We start from the raw sequence: 17868 nt of genomic DNA, 5'->3' as shown, positions 1-17868 counted from the left end.
AAAACTCTTTTTAGTTTTCTTATAAATTAAAAATGTTATTTTTTTCTTAAATGCAAATTTTTAATTTTCGGTATGTAAATTTTATTTTAATTTTGTTGCCTGATGTAATTAAAGTTATATTAAAATTTTAAAATTCAATTTAAATTAAAACAGCATAAATTTTTCATTTGATTAAATAAAAAAATTTCATGAATTTTGTTTTTTTAATTTTGAATTCAACATTTTTTCTTCTTTTTCTTAAATGAAAATTTTTATTTTTAATCTTTGGCTTTGATTTTATTGCTCGTTGTAATTGAACAAAAACCGCATCAGCATTACACATAAGAAATTTTGCATTAAAACTCGTTCTTTTTGGCCAATTTTCAGCAGCCTCTTTATCTGCACACAATTTTCTTAGTCATGCCAATCCCTTGCAATAAATCTCGTACTTTATAATGAAAGTACCTTCTTTTAGCCCTTCAAAATATATTTCGTTGGCACGCTACTAATAGTGCCCGTGGGAGTTCACTTACCAGCTGCCGTACTATAACACACACTCTCCTACACTCAATTCTTCTCTTTAACGCATACACCACCAACTCCACTTCACCAATCAATGGTTGATGTTGTAAATCAGTTTGCTGAAAAATAAATTATTATCAAATAGAAAACTATTTAGCTTAGATATACGAAAATACACTTCGGTGCAGCAATGTTGTGCATATATACACACATATTGATACGTACACACGTACACAAGCTACTCATTCGCATGCTCCTTCGCTTGCAATACTTCTTCGTTTCCACATGCCTCCATAGCCATTCTTTTCGGCAGCAAAGGCAATATTTTCTTTCGAATTGTTAACTTCTTATTTGCTTGTGGCGCACAAGTCAAGCGCAATAAAAAGTGAATACATTTTTACATGCGGCATTGCAGCACTCGAGCCAGCAGCAGCACACTCCTTCCTCAGTGAAGCAGCATATGCTGGTAGATATCTCTCTCTCTCTCTCTCTCTTCCTCTGCGTAGATGCCAATCCTGGCGCCCACTGTTGACTTCGTTTCCACTTCAGTGTGCACATCGAAGCCATCAAACAGCCGGATGCGGGCCGTTCTCCCCCTACGCCATCGGCCACCTAGTTGCAAGTGCACTTTTCCGTGCAATCCAATTCACCTTTACCTACCTACCGTCATTGACTAGCTGCTTCCTGGCTTGCGTGCCTGCACGGCGGTCGTCGATAGTCGGTTGACTGGCAAGTTTAAGTTATCTATAAAGTCCCCAGTTGATTCAATATTGAACACTGCCAACATTTCAACATTTCAACCAACCGATGCACCCAGATATTTGTATTTTACTATTTCTTCAAATTTATTGTGAACATGTGTGGGTGAGTGTGTGGAGGTATGTGTAAGTGTACACTTGGTGCGGCGGCCTTTGTGCAGCGGCTTATTCCTTCTTTGGTCTGCTTGCATTCGTTGTGCGGTTTGTTTATGCACTCGGCTGTGTAAAAGGGATTTACTTCTTGGCATGCACAATTTTTCTGCTTCAGCACAAGTGCTGCACTTACTTACTCGTACGCCCTTACACTCTTCTTCGATTATGCCCGGTGACGTTGTGTGGAAATATGCATTGCTGCGCTGCTACCCAATTTGTTGCATACTTCTCTACTTTTTCTACTAAATTCACTTTTCAACATTTTTTTTTTTGCATTTGGCTGCTGTCAATTTCTGTACCTTTCTCCAAATTCAGTATCTGGTTTGCATTTGGGAAATTCACTTTTAGCTTTTGTTCAGAATTTTTTGGCCTAAGTCATGACGGGCGCTATCAATGCACAACAGTGAACTTTGTGCTCTATGTAAGTATTTGTGTATGCGCGTAGTTGTTGTTTTTCGTTTAGATGTGCTTATTGTGCGTGGGGATGTTGCTAAGAGTTCGCTTCGCTGGCGCGGTCAATGCTTGCTTGCTCGTGTTGGCCACTAAACAACAATTTGCACTTTTTGGTATTCGTCTTTGGGGTCAATTTCTCAATTTGAATTTGTGGCAGTTTGTGGCTTTATACGGATTCCATTTCCTTTTGTACACATTTCGCTTAGTCAATTTTACAATATAAAAAAATCGCATATAATGTTGTTGTTTGCTGCATGCCAGGTTTTATTGGGAATTCATTGCTTATGTGCTTGTTTTTTTTTCTCGCTCAATTCAATTTTGTATTCCCTTTGCATTGCCTGAGATTTTACCGCTTCGTTGGTTGTCAGGAGTTGGGAAAAAGAAATATTTCCATTTAAATGTTGATAAAAATTAATATCTACAGACGTAGGTTTTAGATTTTATTTGCTATCTGATAACCCTGGAGGCATGCAGGTATAAACCGCACTGCTCGAACAAGCATTGTAGCATTGGCTTGTACCTGAGTTTCTTCATGTAGTGCACAGGACTGTTGTCGCTTGAGGCATGCTCAATATTTCTTTTAAAGAAAAGAAAATACCCAACACCGTCAGCACAAAAAATTGTTAAAAATAAACCCGATTTGCTCCCTCAAATCAAAATTCAATCAATTCTATACTAATATCAAGAATTTGGATATCCTAGAACTATCACTGTGGTAGGAAGTAGTTAACTATAAATGAGTTGCAACTTTCAGAATAAATTCAAATAATTTTGCATCCCTGGATAATTTTTGAGACGTTGAAAAAAATTGTTTCACGGTGGAACTAGTTTCATTATCAATAAGACATATTAAAAGAAAAACAAAGAAATAGTTTCATATTTTGTTTTTTTTTTACGGGACCATACATAAAAACTAGTTGTTAAGTATTGAAAAGAGTAGAAAAAATAAAAGTTATTATCTGTCGAGAAAGATGAATATATCGCCTCCATGAAAACAGTTTTTTTTTGTTTTTGTCAAAAAGCACTTACGTTTCACTCTGTTCGTGTTTTGAAATTTAATCACTCGCATTTCAATTCTCCTTTTTCACCCATTGGCGCAAAATTGAGCTTAATTCGTCATAAGATCACAGACAATTTTTTTAACGTTTTATTATTGCTAAATATATATTTGATGGGTTTAAATAGTTTGAATTAATTCATAGTACTTAATTTGGAAATAAAATCAAAATCAAATCAATGAAAATTGCATTCCGCTCCTAGGCAGAAAATGTCAACCCGCCGAGTGCATTTCGGCCATGAAAAAGAGCCTCATAAAAACCATCTGCCGTTGGGAGGCGCTCCCTTCATTTGTGAAAAATTTCAAGATGCGCGCCACTTATTGGAAAGGATGTAAGCGTTACTTATTATTCGTTTTTTCTGTTTTTTGTTTTGTTTTTGTTTCTTTAGTGTGGATATTTGAGTCAACTAAGCGTAATTTGTCGGAATTGTAATATTATTTGTATTGTTTGTTTGTTTTTTAATTATTATAAAGCGGCTATATAGCAGGCGTTTTGCCTAAAGTAAGGATAAAGTCAGCATTATCGAGTTTATTAGACTTATAAATGTAAGCCAGAACTAGAAATACGCCATTAACTAGATTTCCAGATCTTAATGTATTTCTGCGCATATCTCCATATCGAGGAAATAGTTTAAAGCTTCTGTTGAAAGTACTGAATCGTACTGAAGTACGATTTTACTTCAAAATAAAGCAAATGTAGTTGCGGTTTCCTCTGCTTTAAGAGCCGAATTCGTTTTAAAGCTAAGCTGAAGTATCATACTAGAAAGTCTTCTTCATACGCACACTCAAATATTTTAACTATTTCCGTTTTAACGCGAATATGAAACTTCTCAGTCTTAACTTATTACACCGTGTGACAAAAATCAAGATTTCTTGTTATCCAGGAAACTGTTCGTAAGTACGTTAAGCTAGGTTTTTTGTTCTCTCATTAATTACATTTTTTAGAGGACTTTGAAATCTCAAATGAAAAATAGTAAACAGGGATCTATACTTTATTTTCTTGAATGGAAAGTTGAACTGTATTTTATACGAAGAAATTTAGGTATCTATTACAAGTATCCATTAACTTATTTGTTTTTTTCTTCTTTTTTTTTCAAGAATACTTAAGGATACATTTTTCAAAGGTCACTATTGTACTCCATTGGTCCTGGTGAAAAGTAAATGAACTTATTTTTGAATAACGGATTGTATTGCCTTTCGTTGGATGTTCATATTAATGTCGTAAAGTGACCATAGGTATTTAAACGAGCTTTTCGAAAATTTAGTCCTTTGAAATTTTAAAGTGACTGAAAAAATTAAATTGCTAAGAACCGATAATCTGATTATGTGGCATTGCCATATAAAATCTAATTTAATTTCACGTAAATCTGAAATGTTTCCTGGTTAACTATTACTGTCGCACGGTGTTATAGTCACACACCTCCATAACTTTGGTGAGGTTGAGAAAAATTGTATGCCACCGACTCCGCATTGATTTTGTTGCCACTTTCATAGCCATTGGCAGTGTACTTCGTTTTGAAGTAAAACTTTTTGAAATGTTGCTTTTTATCGTAATTTATTGTTTGACAAATATGCCAACGAGACGCTGGTGTCGCGATGGCGGCAGACGTTCTCCAGGGATAGCGCATTAGCAGCTAGCGTTGCTGTGTTTGCCAAAAGTTGGCGGTCGCACCATTACTGTTAGCTGATTTCAATAAGCCAATGTATTTAGGTGCGTTCACTTTGTAGATATTTGAATATATATGTATGTATATATATACATATTGTACATATATACACACATATACACAACAAATACACATAAATGCTTACTATTATGTGTATGCGTGTAAACAGAATTTGACTATAAATAGGGGGGTCGCTATTTGTTATTTTATTTAGGCATAAAACATATAGAATCCGCAGGGAGCCATGATTAGTCACTTGCCACGATCTCTTAAACAGCTTCTGAAATGTAATGACTTATGTTAGTATTTTTGCTGGTCATCAATGTTATCTGGTAAAACAGCGGTGCTTTCCAGCTATTCCAGATAATCTTCTTGCAAATAGAAATGGATGTGTGTGTGTATTTATAGGAGTTTAAAGTACTCAAACGATATTAATGAAATTTTTACAGTAGGTTCACGTCATCCTAGGCACAACATAGGCTGTATATAACTTTGGAAAAGTGGGCGGTGCCACGCCCCAATATCTTCGAAGCGAATATTCCCAATGGTAAACCAAGAGAAGTAGATGTTGGGATTCCAAGAATCTCTATCATCTCAAATGGTACGCAATTTTTTTTTTTAAACGCTTTCTATTTGATTTCTAATTCCCTGTTCGTCTTGTTTTCTCAATGATGATAAATAAAGCACAGGTCACCGTCAAAAGTTGGTGAATTAAATTTCGAAAATCCGTGTTTTCCGCACGGCATATTCTCGAGTCGGAAACCTGAAAAATTTATTTATTTTTACACAAGGTTAAAAAACAACAATTATTATACGAGGTGGCGCACAATTAATTACCCCATCGGAAGATTTATAATTTCTGTAATGGCGTCCTAAGTCAATCACATTTGACAATTGTAAACTAGACGACAGTAGATTTCAATCAATCACAATCATTTTTTTTTTTTTGATAAAAAAGTTATTCAAAACAAAATTGGATGATTAATTTTACGCCACCTTGTATACCCAAAAGCACTAGAATAAAGTAGCTTACAGAACAAAAAAACATGTTTACATATTATTTTACATGTTTATTTTACAACCCCAAGGGGGACCCAATCTCTGAATATGCATAATGACCCTTGTACACGTATAACTATGTATATACATATGGAAATATTAGATTAAGTAACAAAGGCGGCCGCCGTAGCCGAATGGTTTGGTGCGTGATTACCATTCGGAATTCACAGAGAGGTCGTTGGTTCGAATCTTGGTGAAGGCAAAATTAATAAAAAACATTTTTCTAATAGCGGTCGCCCCTCGGCAGGCAATGGCAAACCTCCGAGTGTATTTCTGCCATGAAAAAGCTCCTCATAAAAATATCTGCCGTTCGGAGTCGGCTTGAAACTGTAGGTCCCTCCATTTGTGGAACAACATCAAGACGCACACCGCAAATAGGAGGAGGAGCTCGGCCAAACACCTAACAGAAGTGTACGCGCCAATTATTTATTTATTTTTAACAAAGTTCTGACTATTTTCTGCTAGATGTCTTTTGTGAGCCATATCGCACGCTGTATCTTTCGCTTTGGGTCACATTATCACACTATGCGGCGATTTAAAAAAAAAATCTTGTACAGTTTTGTGCTTGGTGAAGCCAAATCTGTGCTACAGCCTTCCTCAATGGAGGTGGAAAAAACGAAAATTCAATACATTCTTCAATACCCACTACAACGATGCTGAAAAGTTGGAGTAGGCATCCCAAAAAATATTTGCTGTTTATGTGCCCAATACTGTATGAAAGGCTTTTAGCTAAGTAGTGGCTCCCATCATGCCGTTCTGCTAATATAAATCGAATATGAGGCACGTTGTGCTAGGCCAATCGTCGGAAATGGCGATACAACCGAGAAAATCATGGAGTTTGGCTGACATGTTGGAACTTATTCCATTGCGCAGAAACTGAAGAATTTGTCGAAAACCCGTTTGGAACCATTTACATAAATAGGGCTGGTTTCTAGTAAAAAGTCGATGTATGTATGCCACATGAGTGGGCGCCACAGAGCTTTGGAGACTAATTAACACCTGCGATTATTTGCTGAAACGTAAAGCAGGTAAACGGTTTTTGAAGCGGTTGATAAATGATGTTGAAAAATGGGTCACTGTCAAATCGCGGTGGGTGGACACAAACGCTTGGCAAGTCCAGATTAAAAGCTAGCTAACTCTTAGACTCGTCAGTTCATGAAATATTACGCCTCATGTCAGCTGTCCAGCTCGAATGTTTTCTCGCGAATTCCAAACGTTTTGCCTATGTTTTGTTGCCAGGAGTCGCTTTTCGCGTGGACTGCGAGCTGCTTATCCAGTTTCCCGTAGTCTTCTAGGTACAGTCATAACAGAAACATTTAAGCTCACCTCTTTTTAATCGCCACCTCTTTGTATCGCTGACTTCATGGGAATCTCTTTGGAGCACCTTACAAGTCTGCGATTGTATTGGAGGAAAGCTTTTCGTTTTCCTCCTATTTCTTCTACAAATTTGATTGCATTTGCAATAATTTTTGCTGAACATGAAAGAATATTTTGTATTTCTGTGTAAAATATCCGATCTGCACTCAATTACAGAATCTGCTTTCGTTGTTCTGTGGTGCATTGTCTCTCGGCGCACTATAGTGAAAACATAAAAAATATATGCATGAAACTCACCAAAAAAAAAAAAAATTAAAATAAAAAAGAGGTTGTCTGTAAAGTCGGTTTACTCACGATAGTTTAACGTGATAACGTCATAAGAAAATACTGATTGAATGGTTGCATTTTTCAAAAGAAAATTTTAATTTTATTTGTTTAATAGATATTTTGTATGGATATAGGGAATGAGTTAACATTAACATAACATAATATACTTTAACAATACATAACATAACATTACATAACATAACATAACATAACATAACATAACATAACATATCATAACATAACATAACATAACAAATTACCCCGTATTAAAGCACTTATCAACAGCTTTCATTTGATACCCATATTGTACATACACAACCAAAGTTTACCCGGGTCCACGTTTTGACCTATATCTCGAGACCCCAGTCACGGAGCGGCATGAAAAATACTCTGTACTAAAGCATTCACCAACAGCTTTCATTTGATACCCATATTGTACATACACGTCCGAAGGTTACCCGGGTCCACGTTTTGACCTATATCTTGAGACCCTATCCACCAATAGGTATTCAAACTATACGGAAATCATCTTCAATGCCTACTTAACAATGTGTATAAGTTTGGTTTAATTCGGTTCAAAGACACGGCGGGTCCACGTTTTGGCATATATTTCCAGACCCTAGTCATCAATAGGTATGAAAATTACCCCGTATTAAAGCACTTATCAACAGCTTTCATTTGATATCCATATTGTACAAACACATTCTAGGGTCCACGTTTTGGTCTCTATCTCGAGACCCTAGTCACGGAGCGGATGGAAATACTCTGAACTAAAGCATTCACCAACAGCTTCCATTTGATGCCCATATTGTACATACACATCCGAAGGTTACCCGGGTCCACGTTTTGACCTATATCTCGAGACCCTGTCTACCAATAGGTATCCAAACTATACGGAAACCGTCTTCAATACCTCCTTAACAATGTGTGTAAGTTTGGTTTAATTCGGTTCAAAGACACGGCGGGTCCAGACCCTAGTCATCAATAGGTATGAAAATTACCCCGTATTAAAGCACTTATCAACAGCTTTCATTTGATACCCATATTGTACATACACATCCGAAGGTTACCCGGGTCCACGTTTTGACCTATATCTCGAGCCCTATTTCCAAAATAAAATATAATCCATGTTACTCGTGATGTAGCTTTCGAATGGTGAAAGAATTTTTAAAATCGGTCCAGTAGTTTTTGAGCCTATTCATTACAACCAAACAAACAAAGTTTTCCTCTTTATAATATTAGTATAGATATGGTAAATATTACCATACATTTTTTCCTTCATATATAATAAAAAAATAATAATAATAACATTAAAACAACAGGTATTATTAACAAACTTGGTTTTATTTTAAATTCTTCAAGTAAATCAAATTAATAGTAATCAATAAGAATGCATATGCCAATACAAATACGTGAATTTATATATGTACATATGCGCATATACATACATATATACGCTCACTTAAGTAGGAGAGAGCAAGATGTCGAACGTTGCCGTTCGTTTGCTTTGTTTGCTTTGTCGTTCGTTCCGCGCTTTCGCTTGCAGTTCATTCAATGCAATGAGCAAGGTAACGACAAATGAGCAAGGTAACGGCAATGAGCAAGGTAACTACATATGAGTAAGGTAACACTAATGAGCAAGGTAACACTAAAGAGCAAGGTAACACTAATGAGCAAGGTAACACTAAAGAGCAAGGTAACACTAAAGAGCAAGGTAACACTAATGAGCAAGGTAACTACATATGAGCAAGGTAACACTAATGAGCAAGGTAACACTAATGAGCAAGGTAACGACACATTTGTTCGTGCGTGCAGCCTGTTAAATCGAATTATAAGACGTTATCACGTCAAAAATTCGTTGATGTTTAGTATTGAAATGTTCTTTTGTATGATTTATAGGCAAAAAGCAAATGGCTTCAAAATAATTGTTTAAGGGTACTGCTATTTTCATGTTCACAACTGTATGTAAATGATTTTAAGATTTAGTTCATTACAAATATATAGGCTAAGAATCTCAGATGTTTTTTTATGCTATAATTTGATTACATTATATAAATTTTCACATTTACAGGTTTTTGCCTATTTATTTCCTGTAACTACCCATTTTCTCATAAAACTATAAAAAAATTTGAATTCTCACAAATTTTCACTAATTTCTTGTGCTTAATTTTCTCTCTCTTCCTCGCAATTCCGACAGGTGTTTATGGAGATGTGCAACGTGTGAAAATCTTATACAACAAAAAGGACTCAGCTCTCATACAAATGGCCGAGCCACAACAAGCCTATTTGGGTAAGTAAAAGTGTGAAGCTCTAGTGAAACACATAAAAATTGCCAATTGTTAATTTTTGTCATATATTTTCCTGTCTGTTCGTATTTAAAATATTTCATTTATTTTATTTTTACCTTAATTTTATCAGCAGTAAATCTGCTTTGATTGAATTGCATTAATTTGTGGCAAAATAAAACTAAAGCGCGCCACAGCAGTTAAGCCAATGACGGTAGGCAATCGCAGCAGCCAGCCAGCAAATTGTGATTCATAAATGAAATTCAATTTTTAATAAATACAAATAACCTCAGGTGGCATGACGAATGGGTCAGTGCGGGCTTTACAAGAATTCACAGAAATAATTGAAATTTTCATAAGCTTAATTATTTGCATTGCAAAGTGTCCCAACCCAGAGAGATCTCCGCGAACTCGGAAACGCCCCAGTAATGCCTACAACTACCGACCGACCACCACAGCAGTTCAAAGGGCGGCCAAGTCCAATCTCATTGAACACCTACTTTCACACCTTCCCTTGCTGTAGGTGGGCGTGTGCGCGTGTGAGTGCATGTGTTTGTGACACTGCAACGGAATGTGCACAACAAGAAATTCCAATGATTTCATAAATACTTTCAGTAGTAGCTGAAACCACCGCCGTGCTAGCCTCCTGCTACGCGCTCACCTGGCGCTCATCTCACGTTGGCCGAGTGTTTATTTCGTTTAACGATATTAAAATGAAACCCGCTGCTGCTTGCCTGTGGATGTGTAGCTTTGGGTCAGGCATCGTTTTGCTGTTTTATACCCGCGCGCATTTATTCCAAAGGGTATTATAATTTGCTGCACATAACGGTTATTTGTAACAGCATAAAGGAATCGGCCAAAGTGCTCAGAATCATAGTAGAAGTCGTGCAGCATCGATAACTCGAGGGAAAATTAATATATTTCAATGGAACTTGGTTCTCTTTTTCCAGGATAGTTTAGTACTATAAATCTGCGGGTCAGGAACCACGTCCTTCTTTCATATAACGGGCACTTTAAAAAAAGTTTTAATTGGTCTCTCTGTTATAAATAAGTAAAATTACTCAAATTTGGTGCAAAAAAACGCTTGTCAGCTTGACTCTCACATAACCTGTTTCTTCTTGCTTTATATTCTTCATATAATCTCCGCTTTTGATGGACCCTACGTTCTTTTCCGTCTACTTAACAAGGTTGTCGCCTCTCTTTTCTCGCTATTAAATAAATATTACGTAAACCACGCCCACCCTCTGTATATGCTAAGACTAAATGAGTGTTCGTTTGTCTGATATAACAAGCTGTGTATATCTTTCACTGTCTATCAGTTTAGTTAGGTAGGTAGGCAGATGACATGGTTGAAGTACTACTCTGGCATTCACCCTGTAGCACTAAAGCGCCAGTTTGGTACTATTATGAGACCACCAACAGTCAGATATCTACAGCCAGCCAGAGGTGCTATTGTAATAGAGAGAGATTCACGGGATTTAGGTTGGCGCACTGCTCCAGACTGTCGAAGAAAGGAGCATCCAGTTAACTTAATAGTCTGCTGGGCTTGGCATTTACAGAGAAAGTCCTCAACGCTACCCTTCTCTGAAAGGTCCCCACAGCTTCTGCAATAGGAGTAGAAATGGTAAACCTAGCTTTTCCGCGTATGTGCCAATCGGCCAAAGACTGGTAAACACAGCTACGAGTTTGGAAGTTGAATGCTGTGGAGTCCCCAGGACTTTCAGAGTCTTCCGTCTATTGTACTGGGGCCAAAGGTTCTTCTATGAGTTCATTTGATTCCATACCAGCCAGCACAAATTGAATTTTACTAAAGTGTGGGCGGGTATATTCAGTTTGTTCCAGAACGAAATAAGGACTTCCTTACTTGTTTTTTTGGTAGTTTTTTCATTCAATTTTAGTTATAAATAAATATTTTTTTTGGAGTTTTTTTGTGAAAAAAAAATTGTGTATACATACATACCTATATGAAAAATGAGACACGGACGAAGTTGTCAATAACCTTTATTTTTACCTTCTAATACACTAGTAGCCAAAAAAACAAAAAAACAAAGGGTTCACAATCAAACTTAGTTTTAGATGAGCTTTTGAAATATTTCTCGAATCTTCACACAGTCCACTCTTCACTATTACATAATCATATATGTCTGCAAACATTATTATTATTTAGCTTCCCTGTATATAAAATGTTATTGGACTGGTATTTATATTTTCATTAAAATATTTCATCTTAATATATTTTTTAATGTGAAATAGTTTTCATTGGCATTACCTGGCCCACTCCTACACCACACCAACTACTCGCTTTGTACCTAGCATGCGTGTGTGAATGCATGTATGGATATGTGTATGTATGTATGTAGGTATGTAAGCATGCATGCATGCACCTCTGAGTGCATTGATGTATAATTAAATATTTGATTGTAAAAGCATAACAAGGCATTTTCATCAAAATTCTCCACAATATCACCGGTATGCATCACCTTAGCTACATACCACCTACCCCACATTTGCCACTCATTCATGTGTCTTTCACTCGCTCGCTCACCTTCTCGCCTGCTGGTTCATAACTATGTTGGCCCCAATGGCATTTATAATGGCACAGAATATTAATAAACAGCGGTGTATAAGGATAGCGCGCACTGGTCGTTCAACAGCAGCGGCATCATAGCAGTAGCAAAATAACAACAGTAACAAACAAACAAACAAAAAATTAAAACAAAAAAAATATTACTGTATTGGTATTTTTGCAATAACAATAGCAATAGCGGTAGTTGGGAACAGGGGTAAAAGCAATAAATGGAAACTACTGCGGCCTGCGGTTGCATTCGATATTAAAAGCATTTTTGTCGATTTCCGGTGGAAGCAGTCAGTTACAATCGTCCCCTTCCCCTCCCCGCATCATCTGATGCTCGCACTCACTCCCTCTCCCTCATTCTCCTCTCACACTCCTACACTAATGTCTGCACACTTACTCACACCATGGGCAAAGGCAGCTGTGTTCCATTGTCGTCGTGCACAGGCGACAGGTATTGCATGGTGGGTGGTGGTTGGTTCTGGTGGTAGTGGCTGCATCGTTGTGCATTCGCATATTGCACAATGTAGCCTTAATACTCTCATACAGCATACTTCATTTATATAAATATTTCCCTTCACACATCTCTTATCCGCCAGCTTATAGGGGATCTGCGCCCATTTGACTACCTTGCGATTGTTATTTAATTAATAAATTTCAGTATTTTAAATATTTCTCCAATATATACATACTTACCTGCAGTATAATGCACCATATTACGGTGGCGATGTAAGCTGTTGGAAATTCAATGCTTTATTATTAAAAAGCCCTTTGTTTACAAAAGCGAGAAGAAGTGGTGGAATATTTTCGAATGGTTTTTATATTAGGTAAAGTAAAAACTCTTCAACATTTTTTCGCTTTACATTGACGTTTAAATTAACATAGTAAAGCAACTGACCCAGAGTAGCAAATGATTCCAAACACTTTTCTGACTAGCCCTTAACCCTTAACGGTCTGAAAGTATTTCCAGTTTACTTGCCAGGTCCAAACTATTTTGCATTCAAATAAGTATTGAGTATATTTTTAGTGCAACTATTGAAAACAAAATATATATTTTATTAGATATATAAGTATATTTAAGTATATTTATAGTTTTTGCACCTAATGTGAAAACACAGTAAAAGTAATATAATAATGAAAATGGTTTTATTGTTTTTTCAAAATATTCTCCTTGAAAATTAATACACTTCTGCACTGGCATGAAACAATTTGCAAAGTACATTTGTCACTCCGAAGTGGATACTTCAAAAACGTGCTGTTTAAAGGCTTCAACAGCTTCTTGAGGCGTTCAAAAACGTTGACCTCGCATTTTACTTTTGATGTTCGGTAACAAAAAGAGGGCATTAGGTATCAAATCAAGCTGTAAGGCAGGTGAATTAGAAATCCGAAATTTTGAGTAAATTCACTTGTGTGGGCCGAGGCGTCCTCGGCGGTTGGTTTTCCTTAATTCTCTGAAAATTTCTGAGAAACAAATGATTGTGTATCACTCAGAATTGACTGTTTTAAGCTGTCATATTGGTACAGTTGCAACATGCCCAGATTTTCCAGTTTATGCGAAAAAACACGCGACCATTTGCTTTGAGGTGCTTCTTTCGCGAACAACTTTTGTTGGATTAAGCTCGTCTTGGAACATCCACACAGTCGGTTGCAGTTTTGTTTCCGGCTCATATGCATAGGCCCAAGATTCGTCACCTGTTACGATTTCATAGACATGCTTTGAACCAATGCGGCACGACACCTTTTTTGGGTGATTGGGCAACGAGAACAAATCTTCTTGATGACCAAATATCCATGCAATATTGAATGTATACTGGCCTCATTTATGCCCAAGGATGTTTTTATCACAGCACAGCATCGATTGTTCATAACAACCGTTTTTGGACGACGTTCACAAAATTCTTCCATCAAGGAACGATGGCCACGTTTGAACTCGTTGTACCAGCGTTTCACCATGACTAAGTGTTGCCAAAAATCAAAGTGAATTGATCCATGCAATCTTGTCTCAATATTCCACTCGAAAATCGTACTTAATCATGGCACGAAAATTTTCGCGAGTTAATTTCATCCTTTGGGCGAGTGGAGTTTTCCAACTCACTGCAAAAAGAACAATTGAAGCACGTAAAGAATTACTGCTCATGTACGTAGTGTTATAAAGGTCCAAAGTATAAAAGACAATCCTTTTCTCATATTCCTATTTTTTCTACCTAATGTAAATATCCCTTGAGAGTGAAAATATCAAAACAAAAATGGGAATGGGAATGTTTACTCTTTCAAAAAAAAAAAAACACAATAAAAACATCATTCAAACATGTTCAATCAGCTTTTATTTATAGGCAAATTAAATTAAATTTCAAATAATAGATTCCCTCTACTTAGTAGATGAACCATCTTCTGTAAACAGTGAACTTCCAAACAATCTCTTTATATTTTTTTAAGGCTTTCGTTTTTGAAAACAACAGTGGTCACAAAAAAATTGTGTGCATCTGTTAAATTTTTATTTCATTTTTTTTTTTAACGCAAATTAAATAAAAAACTAGAAATTGAATTTCCATTTAATTAAGCCCTGTAGCTTTTCTGTGGCTCTCAACTTTCCATTGAAACTTTTTTCAAAAGAAATTAAATTCAATGAATCAAAGTAAATAATTGATAAATCTGTACATGCAAACATGCGAAAAAAGGAAGGGAAGAGAAGGGAATAAAAACTTGTCTTTGCGCGTATTGCCATTGCAAATATAAATAGTTTACCTACATTAATTACAGTTCAGTATTTATACACACACACACTAGATAACACATTCAAGCAGGATAGTAGTCGTAATGAGTTGGCCTAGATTATTATTATTATATGTCACGCCACTCTCGCCCCGCATACCGCGCGGGTTGCTTTCACTGCTTTCTATGTACATCTCGAAAATTAGAGATTATGGGAGTTGCAGGGTTTCAACGTTGTCTACTAAATGTGTATGTACAAGTCCATGCGCGATGATGATAATTGTTTAACATCGATGTCTAAGTTTTTTCACGTTCTTGTTAAGAAAAACCAAAGGCACCTTCGACACCTACCTAAATTTAGTACAATTGATATTTTTCGCAGCAGGCTCTTATTTTTATTAAGCTGTTTAGCCTATGAAGACCTAGCCGATGTCTTATTTTGCATTTAATATCTATTATAGAAGACAAAATTTAAATTTTTTTTTTAATTTGGAAATTCATACTCGTCATTAAAGTTTTTATATTGCAAAATTTCATGACACAATTATTAGCAATGGAAAGATTTTTCACATGACCTTTTCTTAATTTTTAAATTAAACTGCTATGTTTTTATACTCATGACATATTCCTTCAACAGCAGGATTGTGGTTTTTTTCCTATTAAATATGTTGAGCTTTTTGAAACGTCAAATTCCGGCTTGTGCTCAACTGAGCCACGAAAAAGTATACATTTTCGAAATTCGCACTTTTTATTCTAGAAGTGTAATATGTAGCTTTAGCTAATTTCTTATTAAAATTTACCACAAAGGGGAAAAATTTCCGCGTTTGGCATCACTGCTTACAGTTAGGTTACGTTGGTTATCACTCTCCATGACAATACAGAAAGTCCAATTGCAGTTAACTAATGCACTTTTGTTAGTCCTCTTCCACGTTGTGACCATTTCGCATTGCATCTTTTAGGCGCATTATTCATTTTCATGCATACACACATTTGAGAATTAGTCATACGAATTTCTCTAATAAAATTTTATAATCCCATCATTAGAACACTCAGCATATCCAAGTAGCAGCTTTGAAAAATGTTGCATACATTTGGGCATTTTCTTACAGTGCATTTTTTTTCTTAGCTGCATTTTCTTACTCTTCTTACCCTGCTTAGCCCCAAAGCATGCAGAAATATTTATGAAATTGCGTGCAGATGTTATGGTATGTTCATTGTTTGTGCTTGTGGCATGTGGCTGTCAGTGCGCTACTTAGTAGGTCGCCGCCACTACTTAACTGCCGCCAATCTCAATTTTTCGTTCAGCCACCTCGATTCAACGTCCTGCCCACAACGCATGTCGTTTAGCAGCAAATGGGCGATGACGATGAAAGGCAAACGAAGTGCACTCACCCACACTAATGCACTGCCATTTACACATCCTTTCTATTTTATGCCACACATGTGGCACGCGCTTGGACTCCATTGCTCTATTTCCCTTTTGCTACTAATAACAGTCAATTTTGTTGTTTGCGCAGCGGTTTTGTATTGTTTCACACACATCCATCCATACATACATACGTGCATAAATATGTAAATATGTGCATATACAGTCTAGTTGCCGACACCGCAGCCAACAGCATTTTGTGGCACTGCATGTTGGCTATTGTTTTTGTCCATTGCTAACACATTGTTGCCACTAAATGCTACTATTGTCGGCATTGCTGGTGTTGTTCTCATGTAGTAGCAAAGCAGTTGCTCCAATTTTATAAGTATGTGTGTGTGCGTGTCTGTGTGTTTTTGTGTTGAACATTAATCGCTTGCGTTTTAAAATTACATTTTCGCCTAATCTAAAATGCATGAAATTTTCCGTTGGCTGGCCACTAAACAAGCAACGCCCACGCATTCACACAAGCATCTACACCCCCCCACTCATCCACTCACTGAGCCAATCTAGCATTCACACTTTGTGCTATAAGTGTTGGTTGCATTTTTTGGGCCATCGCCTGTGACTATTGTGCTGCGCTTTACCGCTTACGGTCACCGCCTGTGACTGAAGAGTGAGAGGAGGTGAGGAACTTAGCCTGAGTGCCACAGTCACTTACTGTTTCCTGGCGCTTAGCGTTGCTGTTCCTGCCATTGGTTTATCCGCCGCTCGGTTAGTTGGTTGGTTGGTTGCTTAGACTTCCTGTTGCTTAGAGGACTTGTTGTCGAGGTCACTGCTTATTACACTTTCTCTGTGTTTACTCTGCTCATGTATGCGTGTGTGTGTGTGTGTATGTGGATGTGCAGTATTGCTTACATGCTTACTAATTTGCGGCGATTGCGGACGTATTTATTTAGATTACGAAAAGACTAATTAGGATTTTTTCGAATTAAACTCCGGATACCCATGAATATTCAGCGCCGAAGCATGCTGCTAAAGACAAGCATTGCACGCAGAAGCGGCGAATCATGAAGTGAATGTATATGGTATTATTTAAATAATGTTTAATTTATGGTGCTTTTTAATTATATTTTAGTTTATTTTATGGTACTTTTTAATTATCAAAAATTGCAGATTTTCGAATATGTAGATACCATTGTATTTTAAAGTTTGCAGTAGCTGCTACTTAGTTTTGCTAATTACACTAAACCCGGATATCAAAAGGATTATCATCAAATTTAAGTACTGAAAATACTTAATGTAAAGTTCTTGTTAGTTAAATTTATTCAGTAATGCTAGTTGCAATAGTAAAACCAGCTCTCATAACATTATGCTGGTTTTTGCCATGAAATTTTTGTGTCGACGTTCTAATAAATTACATTAGTCAGTGGGAGATTACTGGTTACTGAATTGATCGGTACCCACCAGAGTTCTGTATCACGTCATATCTTCGAGGAAATCGATTTTTACCATTTCTTAGCTTTTCTCACTGAAAAACTCGAGAACATTTTTTAAACTTCACACAGTAAAATGCTATGAGCATCAAACGAAAGAAGAAAGTCATGGCAATTAAACAAAGGTCCCACATTAATATCTCTTGAA

The 17868-nt window shown here is 36.6% G+C and overlaps 1 protein-coding gene across 2 annotated transcripts in view; it reads left to right on the top strand.

Annotated features, from left to right (window-relative positions):
• LOC129235529 (polypyrimidine tract-binding protein 2) overlaps nucleotides 1-17868 on the top strand; it is a 158992-nt gene that overhangs the window by 112665 nt on the left and 28459 nt on the right. For both annotated transcript variants that reach the window (XM_054869419.1, XM_054869418.1), the window contains exon 7: nucleotides 9490-9582. In XM_054869419.1, coding sequence (XP_054725394.1) covers nucleotides 9490-9582 — 93 coding nt within the window. The remainder of the gene's footprint in view (nucleotides 1-9489; nucleotides 9583-17868) is intronic.

The sequence above is a fragment of the Anastrepha obliqua genome, chromosome 1, assembly GCF_027943255.1.
Source record: "Anastrepha obliqua isolate idAnaObli1 chromosome 1, idAnaObli1_1.0, whole genome shotgun sequence".
Classification (NCBI taxonomy): Eukaryota; Metazoa; Arthropoda; class Insecta; order Diptera; family Tephritidae; genus Anastrepha; species Anastrepha obliqua.
Note: the sequence above shows the minus strand (reverse complement) of the source record. Positions and strands in the feature narration are given on the sequence as shown.